This window comes from Myotis myotis, unplaced genomic scaffold (assembly GCF_014108235.1).
Source record: "Myotis myotis isolate mMyoMyo1 unplaced genomic scaffold, mMyoMyo1.p scaffold_m19_p_2, whole genome shotgun sequence".
Classification (NCBI taxonomy): domain Eukaryota; kingdom Metazoa; phylum Chordata; class Mammalia; order Chiroptera; family Vespertilionidae; genus Myotis; species Myotis myotis.
Window position 1 is genome coordinate 135,514,058 of NW_023416324.1, and position 22,770 is coordinate 135,536,827.

The window sequence follows — 22,770 nt, forward strand, 5'->3', positions numbered from 1 at the left end:
TGTAGCAAGAACAGGGTATTATATGAGGCACACATTATATGGTTGTTTAGCCATGCTCTTAATCAGTGTATAATAAGTGTCACAAATAGGCAGCTGCTAAATGAATTATACATAAAGTTAATGTTTTCTAGATTACTTTTGCCTGTATATATTGCATAATTTAGGTCCTAACACATTCTGGTCCTTAATTCTCTTCTTTTTATAGAAACTGAATCATTATCTTCTTTTTAGTGGTTCAAAAGTTTGTTTTTCATATATGCTATAAAAGTAAAATCTCTTTAAGAGAAGAGAACATTTATAATTTAAGTACTTATAACATATATTTGTATAAAGGCTACAATTTCTTCTTCTTTTAGAAAAGTTTTCTGGCTATGGTTCTTAGTTAAGTTGCAAATCATTTGCTTTTTAAAATAATTGCTACAAAAAAAGACATAAATTCAACAGAACTAAGTTGTACTTTTACAAAAAGTAATAACTTACAAATCAAAGGATAAGCTGTTGTATCCTCATCTTCACTCCATCCTCCACTGTTTCATAATCAGGGCATTTCAATTGCTCAATATGAATATGGAATCATTAAGTAGTGGAGAAAATGTTATACACAGGGGTGAGCAAAAAAGGTATACAGCTGTCATATGGAAATATATGTATAATACAAGAATAAATAATAATAACAAGAATGAACTCTGTCTTTTACTTACTCAGAACTATAAAACTACTTTTGCCCACACCTGTGTATAATATTAATATGGTAGACAGATCAGTTGGTTATAAACTTAGAGCTATAATTTTAATCTTAGCTTGGCCATAATTCAGTGAATAAACTTGGATCATGAATTTAAAATATGTGTGCCTCAATTTCCACATCTTTAATAGAATTAATAATAAAACTGTTTATTCTCTGCAGAAATGATCTAACAGCCATTAAGATAAGCTAACATGTGGATTATAGCTACTATTGAGATGAACACTTTAGAATCACTCAGGCACTTAGCTAAAATGCGGAATCCCAGTGTCTAGCCCCAGAGGTGGTATTCAGTAGGTGGGGGTAGGGGAGAGTGGCAAGGCATAATTAGCAAATCTGGATTTTTAATAAATACCCAGATGATTGTGAAATGGGTTATCTAAGGGCCCCATCTTGATTAACTGCTCTAATGCAACCTAGACATATATCCAGTCGCTTCCTCCTCCATCCTTACACATCCTATATAATAAAGAACTAATATGCAAATAGTCATCACACCCCCACACCATCATGCTGTAATGGCTCAGACACTCAACATTAGGGAGAGAGGAATAGGGACCAGCCAGGCACAAATGAGCTTGCAAGAGAGGAATGGGGACCAGCCAGGCTGTGGCCTGGGAGAGGGACAAGCCACCCGCCCCATGGTCCCAGGCGCCAGCGACTGTGCCTGCACCTGTGGCCTGGGAGAGCCTGTGGCCCGGGAGAGAGACAATCCGCACGCCCCACAGTCCCTGCAGTCCTGGGCGCCACGGCTGTGCCTGTGCCTACGGCCCGGGAGAGGGACAAGCCGCCCGCCCTACAGTCTCGGTCCCCTGAGGCTGCGGCTGGCTGGGGCAAAGCTGGCCCAGGTCCTGGGTGCCTGCGGCCAGCCAGAGAGAGGGATGCCTGGGTCCCGGGTGCCTGCGATGAGCCCGAGGAGGGAATCCTGGGTCCTGCGTGCGGGATGAGGCAGAGGCGGTGAGGGGCAATCAGGCCAGCAGGGGAGCAGTTAGGGACAATCAGGCCAGTAGGGGAGCAGTTAGGGGTGATCAGTCAAGCAGGCAGAGGTGGTTAGGGGCGATCAGGCAGGCAGGCAGGTGAATGATTAGGAGCCAGCGGTCCCGGATTGTGAAAGGCAATCAGACACCCCTGAGGGGCTCCGGATTGGAGAGGGTGCAGGCCGGGCTGAGAAACCCCTCACCCCCATGCACGCATTTCGTGCACCAGGCCTCTAGTCACTCAATAAGGCAGAAGTCACAAGTAGGTAAAACTTTGTCAATACAGTGGGGAGCTTGGGAGAGGGGAGGAGGGGAGTGCCATGGACAATGGGAAATTAGAGTTGTTATGGTTACACTTAGAAGAGAACATACCATACAACAAAAATGCATAACTTCTCTGACATGTTTTGAATAGATATTTCATGTAGCCCAGGTCTTTGGTTTTCAGTTTATCATAGAAGATAGGTTTCAATATAAAACATGCTTAATAATAAAGAGTAAAATTGTTAGCCCTGACATTAATAGGTTCAGTATTTTTTGTGATAGATTCAGTATTTTTTTATTTGGCTACCTTCTTGCAGTTTCTTCTCTTTATGATATCTTGTTGTGTGTGTTGGGGGAGGGGAGGCAGCAGAGAAGGCGATTTATGATGCTAATTTTTCTCCAATGTTGACTGATGTAGAAATGTATGCCCTCTCCAGACACTTATTGAAGTCCTGTAAAATTTTGTGAAAATACTTTAATCTCTGATTACAACTATAACCCGTGGCCAAAACATGAACAACTTGTCTCAGAGAACAAGTTATTTAATTGCCCCAGGTGCTAAATTTTATCTCAGTCTTAAAACAAATTATGCCACTGAAGATTTTTTTATCAAAGCATTTTTTAATATATTTTTATTTATTTCAGAGAGGAAGGGAGAGGGAGAGATAGAAACATCAATGATGAGACAATCATTGATCAGCTGCCTCCTGCACGCCCCCTACTGGGGATCGAGCCTGCAACCCAGGCATGTGCCCTTGACTGGAATTGAACCTGTGACCCTTTATTCCACAGGCTGATGCTCTATCCACTGAGCCAAACCAGCTAGGGCTAAAAGAATTTTTTAATTTATTTTTATTGATTTCAGAGAGGAAGGGAGTGGGATAGAAAGATAGAAACACCAGTGATGAGAGAGAATCATTGATCAGCTGCCTCCTGCACGCCCCACACTGAGGATGGAGCCCGCAACCCAGGAATGTGCCTGCAGGGGAATCAAACAGTGACTTCCTGGTGCAGAGGTTGACACTAAAGCACTGAGACACACCAGCCGGGCGGCACTGGATATTTAATATCTCTAAAGTTGGCTGGGTTTCAAGGTACTTGGAAATGATTAGGTTTTGCTTGAACTCTAATATATTGATGGGAAATAAAAGAAACTGCTAGAATTGCGGTTCCTGGAGTATTGACCTAGAATATCTCTTCTGATTCTAAAGTGAAATTCACTATCCACACTTAACATTAGAAACTGCAGTACTCATAAGGATCGCTTTGTAAAAAGCACTTATGCTGTGGGGGAAAAAAGACATAAAAGCATGATAAAATAAAACAAAACCTTCATGAAATCATCATTAAATGATGCTACCAAAGGGTCATGATGCATTTGTACAGATACACCCCTTCTGGGGAAAGAATGGGACGGGACATTTGAAGGGTTTCTGGAAACCAAGGAGAAGCGGCTTTGTTTTTCTTAGTTTACTGAAATAGAAGAGGTGCATTTTAATGAGCTCTTATCTACAATGATTTTACTTATGTGTTGTTTATTAAAGCATAATAACTCTGAACTGTTTTCCCATAAGAAGGGAGGGAGGATCAGAAAAAAATTGACTGCTTTCTAATATTTGAGAAGTTTATGAGATTTAAATTGGGATTATAAAACTAGACTTTAAAAGGACTTAGTCATTGTTTTCACCTCTAAAATTTAAGGTATAAGTAGAAACATAATCTTGGTGAAAATATCAAATGTAAAATCAGAAAAAGAATTGTTAAAGTAAATGAATGCATTGTGGGTTTAAAACAAATCAGATGAAAGGCAATAGAGAGAAACTTAATGGAAAAGAAGATAAAACACATAGACATTTACTGACATTTTTAAGTGCCAATGATAAGTGTTCTTGCATATTTAAGAGTTCATGAAGATGTGTTGAAGGGCAAGAGGGAAACCATGATTTTAGCAGTTTCAAGGCATTGAGAGATTCTACAGATTTGGGCTTATAACTAATAAATATACATATGGGGAGAAAGGAAAGATGAAAACTCAACAAACCGATTAATCCCTAATTAATGAAGACGGAAGCAGTCAAGGGTTAAACCTGAAAAGAATATTAAAATATACTACTCCAGTGGATTTTCTATCATATTGGGAAAATCACCAAAAATAATAATAGTTAAAGTAGGCACTACTTTGAAAAAAAGAAATGGTACTTATTTTATGTGTCTTCCTAAATTTATTTTGGATATGAGGATAGTAATGCATGAATTAATGTTGAATAAAACAATTCTAAATTATTTTCCTGCATTGCCAAAGATCATAATTAGATTATGTAATCAAACAATTTAGACCACATTTGTTCAAGTTAAGAATTTCCCCATCCTAAGACTTGGAAACAGCCTAAGTGCCCATCAGCAGGTGAGTGGATAAAAAAACTGAGGTACGTTTATACAATGGAATACTATGTGGCAATAAAAAAGAAAAAACTCTTAACATTTGCAACAGCATGGATGGACCTGGAGAGTATTATGCTGAGTGAAATAAGCCAGTCAGAAAAAGACAAGTATCACATGATCTCATTCATATGTGGAACCTAATGAACCAAATAAACTAATGATCAAAAATAGACCCAGAGTCATAGAAGCATGAACAGACTGTTGAACCTCAGAGGGAATTCAGGGGAGTATGGGTGAGAAGAGATCAACCAATGAACTTTTATGCATATATGCATTACCCTTGGATGCAGACAATGGAGTGGTAAGGGCCTGGCCTGTGGAAGGGGGGCAGGAAGACAGGAGCGGGCTGGAAGAGGTTAATGGGGGGGAAAGGAGGACCTATGTAATACTTTCAACAATAAAGATTAAAAGAGAATAAGTAAATAAATAAATAAATAATTCCCCATCCTACCAACACTACTACAATTTATTCAAATATTGGAAATAACCCATAAAAATATAAGCCATTTTAGTACCTAATAAGATCATATGAGGAACTGTTTATAAATGGTAATTTTTCTTATTTTGAAGTGAGGAAATGTAAGGAAGTCTCGAGAACAAAGCAGGACTTTTTGAAATTTGTTTCTGCTAACTATTCCTCTTTTTTTGAATTCCTACTCTTGAGAAGTTATAAAACATTGACAGAAAGAGGATCATACTAATAATTTTAAAATATAATATCATTCATTATATTATTTCTGGTGTTTTGCACTGTTTTCTGGATTTTTAAAAATGTTACATTTCCACCAATTCAGTTTCTAATTAAAAAAAAAAAAAAAGCCTCCGCCTGTCTCTCTAATCCAGGGGTGGGCAAACTTTTTGACTCGAGGGCCACAATGGGTTCTTAAACTGGACCGGAGGGCCGGAACAAAAGCATGGATGGAGTGTTTGTGTGAACTAATATAAATTCAAAGTAAACATCATTACATAAAAGGGTACAGTCTTTTTTTTTTTTTTAGTTTTATTCATTTCAAACGGGCGGTATCCGGCCCGTGGGCCGTAGTTTGCCCACGGCTGCTCTAATCTCTAAATTGTAGCAGTGTTCACCCCTCACCCCCATTCACTCTGGCAGGAGGAAATGCAGTACAGCTGGACCTAAACTTTGTCATTTAAAAGGTGTTGGAACCAGATTGTAAAGTCCCTTGTCCCTCACTGTACATAGTTTGAATTTAGCCTGCCTAGAACAATGCAGGATAGAAGAGAAGAGAAGTAAAGTAGGGTACAATTTATAAGAGATAAACAAATAAGAATATAAATAAAAATGAAATATGAATGTGGCCCAGTGTGACAGAAACATTCCCATTAACACAGCATTCTGGAAGGCATACTCCCTGCCTGATTTTGCCTCACTGGCCCAGAATCTTAGCTGTCATAGTCAGAGAGGGTCTGGAAAAGGTATCTGTAGATGGTAATATCTGGAGAGTATTCTTCAGTTCTGGATGGGTTGGGATGACAAAGGGATTACTTAAAATAGCCTAGACATATGTTATGAAAATAAAACAAAATACATTTTACCATGTATTAACTTAACCATGGGTCTACTCAGCATATAAGAAAATGGCATCCTAATATTAAGTCCCAATTTTTTCTCAGTAAAAAGGTATCCAAAACATCTATTTTGGTCTAATCTGATGACTTCCCATTTTTGATGACTCTTTTCTACATCTTGTCATTTCCATCAGTACATTTGCTCAAAGTTCACTTTAGCCGCAATCTTTTTCACTATATTTCTAAAGTGAGTTGCTTCCTATAATAAAGTAGAAAATATAGATTCCCTACTGTTTTTAGAAATCCAGAATGAAGTCTCTGTGGGTAGTGCCATGTCACTGCCAGTCTCTTTCTAAGTCCTCATACTATATATTGCACTTTTTCATATAAATGGAAAATGTTGATGAAGATATTTTTTGGTATAACATTATCAAAAGAAGTTCAGAGAAAAAGAACTCCCTAATGTTGGTCAGCTTACTTGACGGCATCTCTAGCACCCATGTTCATCTTAAGAAATAGAGTTAGCATAGGTCAATTTGTGCCTCCACTGGCTTCAAATTCCCAAGAAATTGAGAACGTTGGAGTTTATGATGGATGGGGCACTGTTACAGATAACTTTATAGTTCATAAAACCTTAGTTTTCAAGCTGCAACTTCTATAATATTTAAGTAGTATACGAAGGTTTGCAGATTCTCTTTCTGGCTTACAGACAACCACCCTCTCACTCTCTTTATGTGGTTGAAGCAGAGCTCTAGTCTCTCTTCTTTTTTTCCTATAAGGATATTAATTTCATCATGGGATCCCCACCCTCACAATTTCATCTATACCTAATCACTGCCCTAAGGCTCCACTTCTAAATACCATCACATTGAGGGTTAAGACTTTAAAATATACTAGTGACCAAGTGCACAGATTTGTGCACATTGAAAGGAAATTAATTATAAGGTGGACAGCGGGGTGGGACTAGGCAAGACGGATTGGACACACCCTGGAGCCAACCTCCCACAGTCCCTCCCCAGAGTCTGAAGAATGAGTGGGTCCCTCTGGCAGGTGGGGTCCCTTGGCCTGGCCTGTGGGGATTGGGCTGAAACTGGCTCTCCGACATACCCCAAGGGGTCCCAGAGTACAAGAGGACATTCTGTAAAGTTGCTGTTGTACAAGGTGTGAAACACAAACACAAGTGTGCAGTAAACCAGATTCAGGGCCGACAGTGGCCCAGCAACAACATAACCCCCGGCCGAAGGGGAATCACGTGGCTCCACAAGGAATTGGACTCCCTCTTCTCTGGTTTCGGGGTGCATCACCCAAGAACTGCCACTGCCAAGTCACTGCAGCTCAGCAACTCCTGCATTAAGCATCTGCTCCCTGGTATCAGTGCACACCATAGCTACTGGTCTGACGGTAGTAGGGTCACTTTGCATATTAGCCTTTTATATAGAGAGACTAGAGGCCCAGTACACGAAATTCGTGCATTGATGGGGGTGTCCCTCAGCCCAGCCTGCACCCTCTCCAATCTGGGACCCCTCAGGGGATGTCCGACTGCCGGGGATGTCCAGGGATTGGGCCTAAACCGGCAGTCGGACATTCCTCTCACAATCCAGGACTGCTGGCTCCCAACCACTCACCTGCCTAATTGCCCCTAACTACTTCTGCCTGCCAGCCTGATCACCCCCTAACCACTCCCTGGCAGCCAGATTGATGCTTAACTGCTCCCCTGCCAGCCCAATTGCCCCCAACTGCCCTCCCCTGCCAATCCAGTCACCCCCAACTGCCCTCCCCTGCCAGTCTGGTCACCCCCACTGCCCTCCCCTGCCGGCCATCTTGTGACCACATGCAGGCGGCCATCTTGTGAGAGGGTGTGATGGTCAATTTGCATATTACCTCTTTATTATATAGGATGAGTTTTGGGAGAGTACAGATATTTAATCCAAAAGATTAACCAACTTACTAATAGCTGACCACTGGGAGAAGTATAAAATGTCCCCTCGAAAGAAGATTAGATTGTGTTTTCTGTGGTAGTTGTTATCATTTAATTAGTTACTCTTAAGCCAGGCCATTAAAAGGGAAATTCTAACATTTGAGTAAAAGAATCTTAAAATTAAAGTTGTTTGAGATTTGCCTTCATTTTAGGAGTCCTCCTTAAGCATTATTACCCAATCATATTCTTCAAAATTTCTCTCCTGGACTTACACAAATTTGCACAAGTTGGAGGTTTACACAGTTGGATTTCCACTCAGGGATGTCTTCATAGTCTTCGTATACGCAGGACATGAGCTGCCATACAAAATTCACACTGCTCTGAGACTGCTCCTCAGCTAATCTGTGAAAAGTGCTTGCTCTTTCTGTGGAAAACTACTTCTCCCCTAGTGTATGTAGAAATTAAAAAGCATTGTTTATGTATGATTTAGGCTGCAAACTTATCCCACAGAGCTTCTTTAGGTCCTGGAGACCATCTGGAACTCAAATAGGAAACAGATCTTTTTAACATCTCAAAATCTAAGAGCTGAGAGAGTGGAAAAAAGGGAGATGAGGAGAAAGAAAGATATCAGGCATCTTTTGCTGTGGCCTCAGACAATTAATAAGCCTGTTACTTTATGCAAATATCTCCTGGTGTCCACTTAAAAACAAAATACTTAAAAAATAAATATTAATTAAACAAGTGAGGAAAAAAAACAATAAAGATGAAATATGTTTTAAAACATAAAACAAAATAACCAAGTATAAAACAAGGTATAGGATGGAAGGACTTTAGGGAATGGAGGTTTCTTCTTTGATGAGGGTCTCTTAGGAGGCCAGGGCATGGGCCTTGTGCCCGACTGCAGCAAGGAGCCCTCACCTGCAGCATCCAAACTAAGGCATCAAAATAAGCTGCCCTCTGTGAAAAGGAGTTCTAACTCATCCCCCAGCTCACTTCATCTCTAACAATCCTGAATACACAGTCTTTCACCCTTCAGCTGATTTCTCAGAGAACTTTCTGGGGGACATTATTTCTTAAAGTGCAACATAAAATAAATATTTAAGGAATGCTTAAAGATGCCTATTTTTATGTATACTTTTAGCATGTACTGTTAAAAACTATTTGTATGGCATACTATTAGTATCTAATGTTAAAAACTAGGATAAATGGATGGATGAATAGATAGATTATAGCTAGATAAATATATAGATAGATAGATAAATAGATAGATAGATACTTGAATTAAACGTCCTCCAACAAGAAAATAGGTAAAGTGTGGTGTTTCCACGTGATGGGACATGTTGCTGGAATTGATAGTGTACTACCCATATTTCTCATCTCCCTTTACCATTTTTAAGTACACAATATGCTTACTCCAGCAGTCAGTACCTGCAGCTTTATCAGAAGGCTTCCCTAAAGACTGCTGGCACCACCTTGCCTGCAGGCAGAAGAGCTGGAAAGCAACTTCTAATTTGCATCCCCCTAGGCAGCCTTGAACCAATAACTGGCAGGGGCAGAAATATAAAGATTCCAACCCTCTTGTCTCTGATCTGAATGACTCTGCAGGGAGATACAAAAAGTCAGGGAGAGGAATGAGATCTGAAAGAAGAAACCTAGGGCTTCAACTGTATACAAGATTCCACATATAAGAAAAATTATACAGTATTTGCCCTTTTCTGTCTGACTTATTTCACTTAGCAGAATGCCTCAAGGTCTATTCATGTTATCACAAATGGTGGGTATATGAATATCATCATATTAGTCTTCATGCGACTTTAGTGTCTGAAATATTTTATAATATTTTGAAGAATTCTTAGAATGATTGACAAGGTGATGACTACATATTTTGATTAGAATTAAGACATTGGCATATTAAAAATGATGGAAAGATCTAGCATGCTCACATTTGTCCTCAAAGAGGTCACAACTATCTAAATCCAGAGCTAAAAGAGTAGATGTTCTTAAAACAAAATTATGTAACCACCAAATCTTCCCACTGACCCCACGTTTCTTATTCTTTTTTTCAATTTTATTGAAAAATAATTGACATACATCATTGTATAAGTTTAAGGCGTACAGCATAATGGTTTTATTTACATATATTGTGAAAGGTTTACCACAATAGGTTCAGCTAACATCCATATTCTCATATCAATACCATAAAAATAAAAGGAAAGAAAAATGGAAAACAAAAATTTTCCTTGTGATAACTCTTAGGGTTTACTCTCTTAACTTTCCTATATATTATACTAGAGGCCCGGTGCACAAAAATTTGTGCACTCAGGGGGGGAGTCCCTCAGCCCGGCCTGTGCCCTCTTGCAGTCTGGGACCCCTCGGGGGATGACCACCTGCTGGCTTAGGCCTGCTCCCCAGGGGATTGGGCCTAAGCTGGCAATCAGACATCCCTCTGGCAATCCGGTAGCCCTCGGGGGATGTCCACTTGCCAGCAGGGAGCAGACCTAAGCTGCAGTCAGACATCCTTAGCACTGCTGAGGAGGCGGGAGAGGCTCCCACCACCACCACTGTACTGGCAGCTGTCAGTCTGGCTTGTGGCTGAACAGAGCTCCCCCATGTGGGAGCACACTGACCACCAGAGGGCAGTTCCTGCATTGAGCGTCTTCCCCCTGGTGGTCAGTGTGTGTTATAGTGACCAGTCATTCCCAGTCCTTCTGCTGTTAGGGTCAGTTTGCATAGTACCCTTTTACTATATAAGATAGAGGCCTGGTGCACGGGAGGGGGCTGGCTGGTTTGCCCTGAAGTGTGTCCTGGATCAGGATGGGGGGTCCCACTTGGGTGCCTGGCCAGCCTGGGTGAGGGGCTGATGGCTATTTGCAGTTGGTCACACCCCCTTCAGGGTGGGGGTCCCCACTGGGGTGCCTGGCCAGTCTGGGTGAGGGGCTGAGGACCGTTTTCAGGCTGGCCGGTGACTGAAGCTCCCAGCCTCTCCTTTTTTTCTTTTTCTTTTTTAATTCTGGGACTTATTTACCTTCTATAATTGAAACTTTGTTGCTTTCGGAGCTCAGAGCCGGGCCGCAGCAGGCAGGGAACCTTGGCTTCCTCAATCACTGGAGCAAGCAAGCCTCCTGCTCGCTTCAGCTGTGTGGCTGCCGGCCGCCATCTTGGTTGGCGGTTAATTTGCATATAACCCTGATTAACCAATGGGAAGCGTAGCGAAGGTATGGTCAATTACCCTTTTGTCTTTTATTAGATAGGATAGCAGTGTTAGGTCCAGCCAGCCTGCCCCTCTCCGGCCCCTGAAGCAGATGCAGCCACTGCTGATCTGGGGCCAGGTCCATGGGGGAGAAGGGACATGGGAGGTTGGCCGGCTGGCCCCACCCCTAATGGGGGAGGATCAGTGGGGCTGGTTGGTCCAGGAGGGGGCTGCAGGAGGTCAGCCAGCCCCACCCTCTGATGAAAGGGGCCTATCAGGGGCAGTGCTGTCCGTGGGGGGTAGGGGACTGCGGGAGGTTGAGGAGGCCGATTGGGGCCCCCGTCAAGTTGGTTGGCCGCCACAGTGTACATCATAGCGACCATTCGTTCCGGTCATCCCAGTCATTCTGCCTTTCCAGTTGCTTGGCTTTTATATATATAGATAGTCCCATATTTATTTTTTGTCACTTGTGCTTTAGATGTCATATCAAAAAAATAATTACCAAGACCCATTCAAGGAGCTTTCTTCCTATTTTTTCTTCTAGGAGTTTCATAGTTTCAAGTCTTACATTTAGTCTTTAATCTATTTTGAGTTATTTTTTGTAACTGATATAAGGCAGAGGTCTAGTTTAATTCTTTTACCTGGGACGATCCAATTATCCCAGTACCATTATTGAAGAAACTCTCTTTTCTCCATTGAGTATGCTTGGCTTCCTTGTCAAATATTAGTTGAACATATATGCTTGGGTTTATTTCTCTTGGTTCTGTTGCATTGGTCTATTTGTTTGTTTTTATGCCAGTAGCATACTATTTTGATGCCTGTATCTTGAAATCAAGAAGTGTAATACTTCCTGCTTTGTTCATCAGGTTTTTTGTTTTGTTTTGTTTTGTTTTGTTGTTTGTTTGGTTGGTTTTTTGGTTTTTGGTTTGGGGGTGGGTTTCTTTATTTTAGTTATTTGGGGTCTTTTGTGGTTCCATATGAATTTTAAGAGTATTTTTTTCTGGTTCTGTAAAAAAAAAAATCCGTTAGAATCTTGATAGGGATTATATTGAATCTATAGATGGCTTTTGGTAGTATTGACATTTTAACCATATTCATCTAAACCATGAAGAATTAATGGATTCTTTGGGCTACTTTTCTAATTATTTGTGTTTTCTATTTCTTTCATCAATGTCTTGCAATTTTCAGAGTAGAGAGTTTTCACCTCATTGGTTAAATTTATTCAAAACATTTTATTGTTTTTGATGCTATTAGTGAGATTGATTTGTTTCTTTTCCAGAAAATTCATTGTTAGTGTATATTAATTTTGTATTCTGAAATGTCACTGAATTCATTGATTTGATCCAAGTATTTTCTGGTTGAGTATTTAGAATTTTCTATGTATAAAATCATGTCATTTACAAATAAAAACAATTTTACTTACTTTCTAATCTTTGGTGGTGGTTTTTTGTTGTTGTTGTTGAGAGATTTTTAATTACTGATTCAAACTCCTTAATAGTTAATTGGTTTATTCAGATAATCTATTTCTTCTTGATTCAGTCTTGGAATCAAGACTGTTTGTAAGAATTTTTATTTCATCGAGGTTGTCTAATTTATTGGTGTATAGTTGTTCATGGAAGAGAAGGAGAGTGAACTATCTCTGCTTTTTTGTTGTTGCTGTTACCATTTGTTTGAAATGTGTGTTTTTTCCATTCCTTCATTTTCAGTCTAAGTGTGTCTTTAAGACAAAAGTGAGTCTCTTGCAGGCAGAAATATTGTTGGATCTTGTTTTTTTTTATTCATTTAGCCAAATAATGTCTTTTAACCTGAGAATTTATTGTGTTCACATGTAAAGTAATTATTGATAGGTAAGGATTTACTATAGCCATTTTTTAATTGTTTTCTGGTTGTTTATAGATTCATTGATCACTGTTTCTTATCCTGCTATACTTTTTTGTGTTTTCGATGTCTTTTGGTATCAATATGCTTTGACCACTTCATCAGTTTTTTTTGTAATTACTGCAGGATTTTGCCTTGTGGTACCATGAGACTTACATAAAATATCTTAAACTTAAAGCGCCATATTTTATTTATTTTTTTTTTTTTTTTTTTTTTTTTTTTTTTTTTTTTGCTGGCCATGTTTTATTTGTCATTTTTCTTCAAACAGGATAACCAAAAAAAGATACAGACAGTATTCAATTCAATAAAATAAAATGGATGAAACAAATTCTAAGAGACTGCAATGCCACATGCTACATTTAACCTAATTTTATTCATGCTTGCCTTAGGATGGGGAATAGATCATTCAGTAAAAACATACAGTAAAAACAAAATATGTCTTATCATGTACAACTTTTAAACTACAATTATGATGTACCTTAATTATTTCCATGCACACAAGTCTAACATTACAGTTGTTTTTTAAAAATAAACACAATTAAGACTTCTAGGAGCATTTTATAATAAAGTAATTCCTAATTTTTCTTTGTAGATAGATCAAGCACCTCCAAAATACAAATTCCTATACACAGTGAGCACTTTACTTAAAATGAATACTTAAGTAAATTAAGTACAGGGACAGCCTTTAGGGTAAGCTGACATTATATATTCAGCTAAGTAGGCAACAAACCATAGTGCCAAATGGAAAAAGTGTATTTGTAAATAAATTTCAAAAACTAAGTTAACTCTTTATAATTAAATACAGAAAATATACTGCTTTGCTAAAATAAATAAGATGTGATGTAATAACACTTCACTATAAAGAATGCATACCAGAACATTTATAAATGGTGAGTGAATCTTATTAAGAATAGTTTACTACAATAAACGCTGGCTAAATAGAAGTGCATATTGTGAAGCACTATGGGTGGTATATGTTTTGCCACATACTTTTGTTACCTTGAGGTAGATAACACATGTGTACCAAATTCGGCATTCATTTTCAGTTGCTGCTGGTATCATGTGTTTTAAGAAACATGTACAGTATGAAAAACTTGAAAATACTCATGAATGAAAAATGTTTTAGGAAAAAAATAGATATTTCCATGCAATTATATACAGTCTCACTGTGTAAATTTCAAGGCAAGATTTTTGTTTCCTGTAAAACAGATCATTGTTCTATGAGAGAATGTTTTTTACTTGTCTTAGTGCATTTCTTTTGTCTCCTCCTGCATTGCATTATTTTGCTCTATTTTTTATTTTTGTGTGCAAATGACATGCCAGTTAAAATGAAAACCATCTCACATGTAGGAAAAAAGTCTGGATTTTAAAAACCAAGAACTAATAAAATCCTTTCTAAATGAAACCATCTGATTCAAGTAAAAAAAATGGACTTAAACACTAGTAATAAAAAAGACAAACACATTTCATGAAGAATACAAAGAGAAATGTCTGCTGAGTGTTTTAGTTCAGATGTTTCAGAATGCTGCTGTATGTTTTATGAGGAATCTGTGGGGAAGATTTCATAGCAGAAGGTGTTAATGTGGCCTGTATTGACTTAAGTGGTGACCCAACTGGACTGTGAAACTGTGGGATGCCTATGGATTCAAGCTGCTTGTTAAAGAGGAACTCACCACTGTTATTCAGAAATCCTTCCTCATTTCCTCTCTCCCCAAACTTTCCATCTTCTATAGGCTCAGTGTCTAGCATTTCAGTATCTTCTTTCCTACTAAAGAACTTGTCCAAGTAACTGGTATAAGTGTTTTCCTTCTCAATTTGTTCATCCTTCCTTACCTCACAACAAAACTGGTTTATGAGAAAACAGTCCTCCGCACCACCCACAAACTGGCTATCCCAAGAAGACTGGTACAAGGCTTCTAATTGAGCTAAATTTGCCATTCCCTTTTCCTGTTTTTCTCGGCTTACTGACTTTGATATCAAACTTTTCAATTCTAGTTGGGACACTGAGCTATTCAAGTCATTTAATTTATCAACAACAGCAGTAGGCTCATGTTGTGAACTAAGTTGAATAGTTCCTGCAATAAAAGAATCAAAGTCAAATCCCTGGTTCTTTTCCCTTTCTTTTTCAGCCAGTTGCTGTGATGCTTCCTCTAGAGCTATCTGGGCTTTAACCAATCCATTCCTTTCACATTTTGACTTGCCTTTCTTATCAGATTTTTCTTTGCTTTGTTCTTTCCAATTGGAAAGATCTATAATAAGCTTGGGTTCATAGTAATGGTTAACTTCACTCTCTCTCCAAACTAAGTTATCTAAATATGATGATGACCTCATTTTGTAGTTACAAGTATGGCTACACTCCAGATCACAGTATTTGTTTTCATGATGATCTGGGTACTGCCAACAAGGCTCAGTGGAGTAACTGGTATCAAAAGCAGGATCCTCCAAATACTTTTCACGATCTCCATCCAAATATTTTCGAGGATCAACTTGTACTTCTTCTTCATCAGTGACATCAGACAGAGCTCTTGGGTCACGCTGAACTTCATCAATATCAAAGTTATTATGTATAGGCCAATCATGCTCTGAAAATTGACAATCATGGTACCTTTCCCAGTTATAAATGTGACTATGAGTTTCATCCATAAGCAAAATATCATCAACTTCATCTTCAATATGGAAAGGATGACTGGAAATTGGCTCATCCATTGGAAAAGAATATATGCTCATGTAAGGATGGGAAAGTGCTTCTTCTGCCGTCAATCGATCCATGGGGCTAAATGTCAAAATTTGTTCCAGGAAATCCAGTGCTTCTCGACTAATTCCTGGAAGCAGCTGAGTTAAAGGTTTGTGTGGCTCAGTCATGTCATTTCTAATGTAAACTGGAATTACGCTGAGAAGCTCCTGACGATCTTCCTCATGAACAACAGGAATAGATTCTAAAATCAGCTGCATCTGTTCAAGTTCATGTGCACCTGCAAAGAGGGTTTTACCAGTCAGCATTTCAGCAAAGATGCAGCCTGCAGCCCACATGTCAATGGCTTTAGTATAATTATTAGGAGAAAGTAAAAGACGCGGAGATCTGTACCATTTAGTAACCAATCCTTCAGAAAGATGACCCTTATGGGAATAATGGGGGTCCATGATCCGCGCAAGACCAAAGTCACCTATCTTCAGCACCAAGTCTTCAGTATTAATGAAAAGATTAGCTGGTTTGAGATCTCTGTGCAGTACGTTTGCAGAGTGGATATATTTGAGCCCACGTAGCAGCTGATACATGAAAAGCCGGGCATGCTCTTCCAGTAAAGGGCCCTGCTCCAGCACATTAGCCAAGTCTGTCTCCATGTACTCCTGAACAATGTAAACACTGTTCAGTTCGGTAAGAGAGCCCACATCATCTGTTAACTGGTTTCCACTAGGACCAAGAATTTCAAACACTTTCACAATGTTATCATGGTCAAGTCTTCTAATGATTTTGATTTCACGTAGAGCATGTTTGACACTCTGGGGATCAGTAAGGACAATTTTCTTGATGGCTACTCTTTTGTCACAGTCATTGTCTACAGCAGAAAAAACCAAACCATTGCCTCCACAGCCCAATGGTTTTAAGTCCATATACCTAGAGCCCAGATCAAAACCATGAATGTTCATGAGACTTTCAAATTTCTCTGCCATTTTGAAACCCTACTATTGCCTTTTCCTTTCGAATTGTTGAACTGTGTAAACAAGGAAGAAAACTGGCATCAAAAGGATCTTTCAAAAAGGGAGAAGAAAAACAATTTTGCTTCCACAGCAAGATGGTTTCTTGATGTTCATTGCATATGCCAACCAGGCCCGTTGAGTTCCCCTTGGATTTAAAGCTCAAAAAGCTCTCCTCATATTGAGAATTAAAAAGATTGGAGTACTCATAGTTCAAGAAAGGGGCAGCAACTCTGCAGACATTTAAAGAAAACACTCGAGAAACTCAAACGGAATGAAATGACATACTATGCACTCAGATTTACTGTGCTAAACGATTTAACATTTAACAAAAATGTGAATAAATATGCACACAACAGGCTTCTATGAACATTCTCCTCACAGTGCAGATACATTCAGTGTTGGACTGGTCCTGAGCAGCATCGTTCTAAGGTGCTGGTAAGCACTATTTCCGTTTTGCTTCTTGTCTTCCTTTGTTGCTGTATATTTCAACAGGAAGCCCTGGCAGCTGTTGGTTAACAGATGTCTTTTGTTAGTGATCAGGTGGCTCCAGCTCACCACAATCACAATCAAAGCTACCGTCCATCTTACTCTGATACAACGGGACTCCTCCGACTCATCGAGGGCGTGCGGGGCCCGCGGACAGCCCCCAGGGTCGGCTCCGGTCTCCGGCTCTGCGGGCGGCAGCGGCGTCTCGGAGGCTCCCGCTTTGCCGCAGTCGCCGCCATGTTAAAGCGCCATATTTTAAACTGATAACAACTTAACTTCAATAGAATTAGTAAACATTACACTTTTACTTCTTCTCCTCCTCACATTTTAGGTTATTCCTCTTACAATTTACATGTTTATATGTTATCTTAGCTAATAAAGAGGGAATATGCAAATTGACCATCACACCATAATGGTCAAGATGGCTGTGCCCACCCCGGAGGGAGGGATTCCTTAACACAAGATGGCTGCGCCCACAGCAGAGGCCAAGTTCCTGTAATGAGCCTTAACGAGCAATCAGCAGGGACCTGAGGCTGCGCCCCCCACCTGGTGGAGTTTGACAGGGCACCTCAGGCTGCGCCCCCCACCCAACAGGGCTTGATGGGAGACTTCAGGCTGTAACCCCCGCCCCAGCTCCAGGCTGAGGGACCTCAGGCCACAGCCCCCACCCCGGCACCAGGCCAGGGACCTGAGGCCATGCCCCCCACCATGTGTGGCTTGCCAGAGGAACTCAGGCCGTGCCCCCTGGCCCAGGCTGGGGCCTCAGGCCGCGCCCCTCACTCTGGCGTTAGGCCAGGCAACCTGAGGCCACACCCCCCACCCAGTGGGGCTTGACGAGGGTGGGGCTGGCCAGTGTCTGGATCTAGCCCAATGTGGGTGGGGCTGGCCGGGCCTGGGTCTCTACATCTGCCTTTCCAGCTTAGATGCCTTTTCTGTTTCCTTCTTGTCTGATCACTGTGGCTAGCACTTCCAGTACTTTCCTATACTAGGAGCCCAGCACACGATTCGAAATCACGCGGCACCGCCCACCCTCAAGTCGCTGGTCCGGCCCTGCCTCCCTCTCTGGCCCTTGAAGCAGCTGCAGCCACTGCTCAGGCCCTCCCCCAGTGCAGGCACGTGGAGGCCCCTGCCGCCCCACCCCCAACACTGCACACGCAACCTCCTCCTGTCCAGTTGACCCATTATGGCGTCCCGGTTAATTATCATATTTCTCTAGTATATAGATAAATGGATAAATAATAAAGAGGTAATATGTAAATTAATCCTCATGCCTTCACAAGATTGCTGCCTATGACCAGGCCAGCAGGGGTGTTAGTGAGGGACAACCAAATGACTGAACAGCAGGCTGCGTGGGGCAGCCAGGCTTGCAGGGGGGCAGTTGAGAGCAACTGGGCCAGAAGGGGGGGCAGTTGGGGGCAATTAGGCTGGCAAGGGGGGGGGCAATAAGGGGTGACCAAACTGGTGGGGGTGGCAGTTAGGAGTGACCAGGCTGGCAGGGAAGGGACAGTTGGGGGAAACCTGCCTGGCAGCAAGGGGCAGTTAGGGGCGACCAGGCCACCGGGGGGATGGGGGGCAATTGGGGGCGATTAGGCCAACACACAGAGGCAGTGAGGGATGATCATGCTGGTGGAAGAGGGCAGTTAGGGGTGACCAAGCCGGCAGGCAGGTGAGCGATTAGGAGCCAGCGGTCCAGGATTGTGAGAGGGATGTCCGACTGCCGGTTTAGGCCCGATCTTGGGGTCCCAGATTGGAGAGGGTGCAAGCTGGGCTGAGGGGACCCCCCCACACACAACTTGCACGAATTTTGTGCACCAGGCCTCTAGTGTTGAATAAGAGTAGTGAAAGCAGACACCCCTGTCTTGTTCCTACAATTAGGGGAAATGGCTTTAGTTTTTGCCCATTGAGTATTATGTTGGCTATAGGTTTGTCGTATATGGCCTTTATTATGACGAGGTATCATCCCTCTATTCCCACTTTGCTGAGATGTTTTTATCCAAAGTGGATATTAGATTTTGTCAAATGGTTTTTCTGCTCTATTGATATGATCATGTGATTTTTGTCTTTCAATTTGTTTTTGTGATGTATCATGTTTATTGATTTGTGGATATTGTACCAGTCTTGCATCCCTGGAATAAATCCCACTTGGTCATGGTGTATGATCTTTTTAATATATTGCTGGATCCGGCCGAAACCGGTTTGGCTCAGAGCGTCGGCCTGCGGACTTAAAGGTCCCAGGTTCGATTCCGGTCAAGGGCATGTACCTGGGTTGCGGGCATATCCCCAGTAGGAGATGTGCAGGAGGCAGCTGATCGATGTTTCTCTCTCATCGATGTTTCTAACTCTCTATCTCTCTCCCTTCCTCTCTGCAAAAAATCAATAAAATATATTTAAAAATATATATATATATATTTTGCTGGATCCGATTTGCTAATATTTTGTTTAGGATTTTTGCATCTATGTTCATCAGGGATATTGGCCTGTAATTCTCTTTCTTTGTCTAGTTTTAGAATAATGATGGTCTCATAAAAAGAGGCTGGAAGTGTCCCTTCCTCTTGGATTTTTTGGAATAGTTTGAAGAGGATAGGTATTAGTTCTTATTTGAATATTTGGTAAAACTCCCCTGTGAAGCATCCAGACCAAGGCTTTTGTTTGCTGGGAGTTTTTTGGTTACTGCTTTTATTTCATCAGTAGGTATCAGCCTATGCAGGTTTTGTGATTCTTCCTGATTCAGTTTTGGGAGATTATAATTTTCTAGGAATTTTCCCATTTCATCCACATTGTCCAGCTTATTGGCATATAGTTGTTCATGGTATTTGCTTACAGTTCTTTGTATTTCTGTGGTGTCCATTGTTACTTTACCTCTTTCATTTCTGATTTTATTTATTTGGGTCCTCTCTCTCTGTCTCTTGATGAGTCTGTCTAAAGGTTCATCAATCTAGTTTATCTTCCTAAAGAACCAGCTCTTGGTTTCACTGATCTTTTGTACTCTTAAGTTTCTATGTCATTTATTTCTGCTCTAATCCTTTACTATTTCCTTCCTTCTACTTACTCTGGGCTTTTCTTGTTATTCTCTTTTTAATTCTTTAAGTTGTAGGGTTGAATAACTTATTAAAAGTTTTTCTTGTTTTTCTGAGCTAGCCCAGTAGCACTATGAACTTCCCTCTCAGAACTGCTTTCGCTGTGTCCCCAAAATTTTGGGGTTGTTGTGTATTCATTTTCATTTGTTTCCAGGAAGTGTTTTGTTTCTTTCTTGACCACATAGGTAACCCATTCATTGTTTAATAACATGCTATTTAGCCTCTCTGTGTTTCAATGTTTTTGAATGTTTTTACTGTAGTTGATTTCTAATTTCATTCTATTGTGATCTAAGGAGATTCTCTTTTTTCAGATTTGTTTTTCTTTATTGATTACTGGAGGGGGGGGAGGGGCGGGGGGGCCAGTTCCCTCAGCCCAACCTGCACCCTCTGTAATCTGGGATCCCTCTCACAATTCAGGACTGCTGGCTCCCAACCACTCACCTGACTGCCTGCCTGATTGCCCCTAACCTGCCAGCCGGATCACCCCCTAACCACTCTCCTGCCAGCCTGATGGACACCTAACTGCTCCCTTGCCGCCTGATTGCCCCCAACTGCCCTCCCTTGAATATTCCCTCTTTATTAGATAGGGTTTTTTCTTTAACATATTGGACACTGTACCTGCCATGGTCTTGACAAACCAGTAAAAATGTAAACCCAAACTAAAAGTGTCATAAAATAAACTCCTTAAACAGGAATTTCATGAGACCTTGGAAAGGTGATATCATGTGGCTGTTTCCTCCTTTTTTCCTTCTCTTTCTTTTTCTTGATGTTTCATCTTTTGTCCTTTCTTTCTTTTCTCCTTTTATTCCTTTTCTCTCCTCTCTTTCTCTGAACTTTTCCATTGGTAGACTCGTCAGTACTTGAATCTGTCTCACTTCCAGAAGACGAAGAGGGAAACACACCGTCATCTGAAGGAAAAGATGATCTATGTTGGGATCGGTGGTGTTTCTGGTTTTGTTCTTTTCCCCGTTTGTTTGTCATTTCTGCCGGCCCTGGCATCTTCAGGACTTGTGCGTGGGCACTTCGTATTCATGTCTACAGAACCTGCCTGCCTCGGTGAAACCGTAGGGGAAAAGGCCTTCCTGGGTGGGCTCAAGCCCGGCCCGAGGTGCTGAGGAACCAGGGTGGGGAGCGCCCGCACGCCGCTGGGAGACCTCTGGACCATGGGGTACTCTCTAGTAATGTAACCGCAATGTAGCAGTTTGCCTTCAGAAATTAGTTGTAAGTTACTTCCAATGTGAAACCCTACCTCAGACATTTCCTTTGCGGTTTGTAAAGATTTTAAACAAAACCCATTTACCTCCCTAACCCGGTCACAAGTTTCTGCGCAATGGGAGAGGTTTGCTGGGCAGCGTCGCCCAGATACCCCCCTCCCTGCTCCCCACTCCAATCACTAGGGACGAGGGAAGTTCAGAGGCTGATTCCCTGAGGCTGCCTGTGGGGCAGGATCACTCGCCAGGGATGGCCGGGATGCTTTGGAGACTGAGACCCTGAGGCTGCAGGTGTGTGGGGGGGGAGGATCACTCCGTGGGGATGCGCAAGGTTCCAAGGCTGAGACCCTGAGGCTGCCCCTGGGAGGGGATCGCTCCGTGGGAACATGGGCGCTTCTGAGACTGAGACTCTGAGGCTGCAGGTGTGTGGGGGGGATCACTCCGTGGGGAGTGAATTTGTTTTTGTTTTTTTATAATGGGTCAGGAGGGCCTCTGGGCAGCATTCCATCAGGCCGCTCACACTGCTGGCTCTCATTGGCCGCCCCCTCCCATGAAATGGGGGACTCCAGAGGGGCTGAGAGGGACTGGGAGCTGCCATCTTTATCACAGAGTGATGGTTAATTTGCATATTACTCTTTTATTAGATAGGAAGGTATTACATATGTGTCCTTATTCCCCCCTTGACCCCCCCATGCCACCCCCCACTCATGCCTTCATCCCCCGGTGTCAGTGTCCATTGGTTAGGCTTATATGCATGCATACAAGTCCTTTGGTTGATCTCTCCTCCTTACCCCCACCCTCCCCTGCCTCCCCTCTGAAGTTTGATGGTCTGATCAATGCTTCTCTGTCTCTGGATCTGTTTTTGTTCATCGGTTTATGTTGTTCATTATGTTCCACAAATAAGTGAGATCATGTGATGTTTATCTTTCTCCAACTGGCTTATTTCGCTTAGCATAACGCTCTTCAGCTCCATCATGCTGCTGCAAATGGTAAGAATTCCTTCCTTTTTTACAGCAGCATAGTATTCCACTGTGTAGATGTACCACAGGTTTTTAATCCACTCATCTGCTGATGGGCACTTAGGCTGATTCCAAATCATAGCTATGGTGAATAGTGCTGCTATCAGCATAGGGGTGCATAGATCTCTAAGGAGATTCTTGATATTTCAATCTTCTTGAACTTGTAGAGATTTGTTTTGTGTCCTAACATGTGGTCTGTCTTTGAGAGTGATCCATGTGCACTTGAGAAGAATGTATATTCTGCATTTTGAGGTGAAATGCTCTATAAATGTCAATTCAATCCATTGTATCCAGTGTGTCATTTAGAGTCACCATTTCCTTGCCAATTTTTCGTCTG

General features: G+C 41.5%; 2 protein-coding genes across 3 annotated transcripts in view; one reads left to right on the forward strand and one right to left on the reverse strand.

The window, feature by feature from the left end:
• The window catches only part of EPHA6 (EPH receptor A6), a 955,281-nt gene that overhangs the window by 833,532 nt on the left and 98,979 nt on the right, over nucleotides 1–22,770 (forward strand). The window lies entirely within an intron of this gene.
• On the reverse strand, nucleotides 13,296–17,366 carry LOC118675987 (mitogen-activated protein kinase 6-like). 2 transcript variants are annotated; one of them, XM_036349137.1, is made up of 2 exons: nucleotides 15,914–17,366; nucleotides 13,296–15,748 (listed from the first exon to the last, which is right to left on the reverse strand). In XM_036349137.1, the coding sequence occupies exons 1-2, from the start codon at nucleotides 16,611–16,613 to the stop codon at nucleotides 14,445–14,447; spliced, it is 2,004 nt and encodes a 667-aa protein (XP_036205030.1). In that variant the 5' UTR covers nucleotides 16,614–17,366; the 3' UTR covers nucleotides 13,296–14,444. The 2 variants fall into 2 exon arrangements, with proteins under 2 accessions (XP_036205030.1, XP_036205029.1); XM_036349136.1 differs by having other exon boundaries at nucleotides 13,296–17,366.

Bases quoted from the DNA above. Each gene is read 5' to 3' on its own strand.
- LOC118675987 (XM_036349136.1), bottom strand. From the start codon at position 16,613: ATGGCAGAGAAATTTGAAAGTCTCATGAACATTCATGGTTTTGATCTG.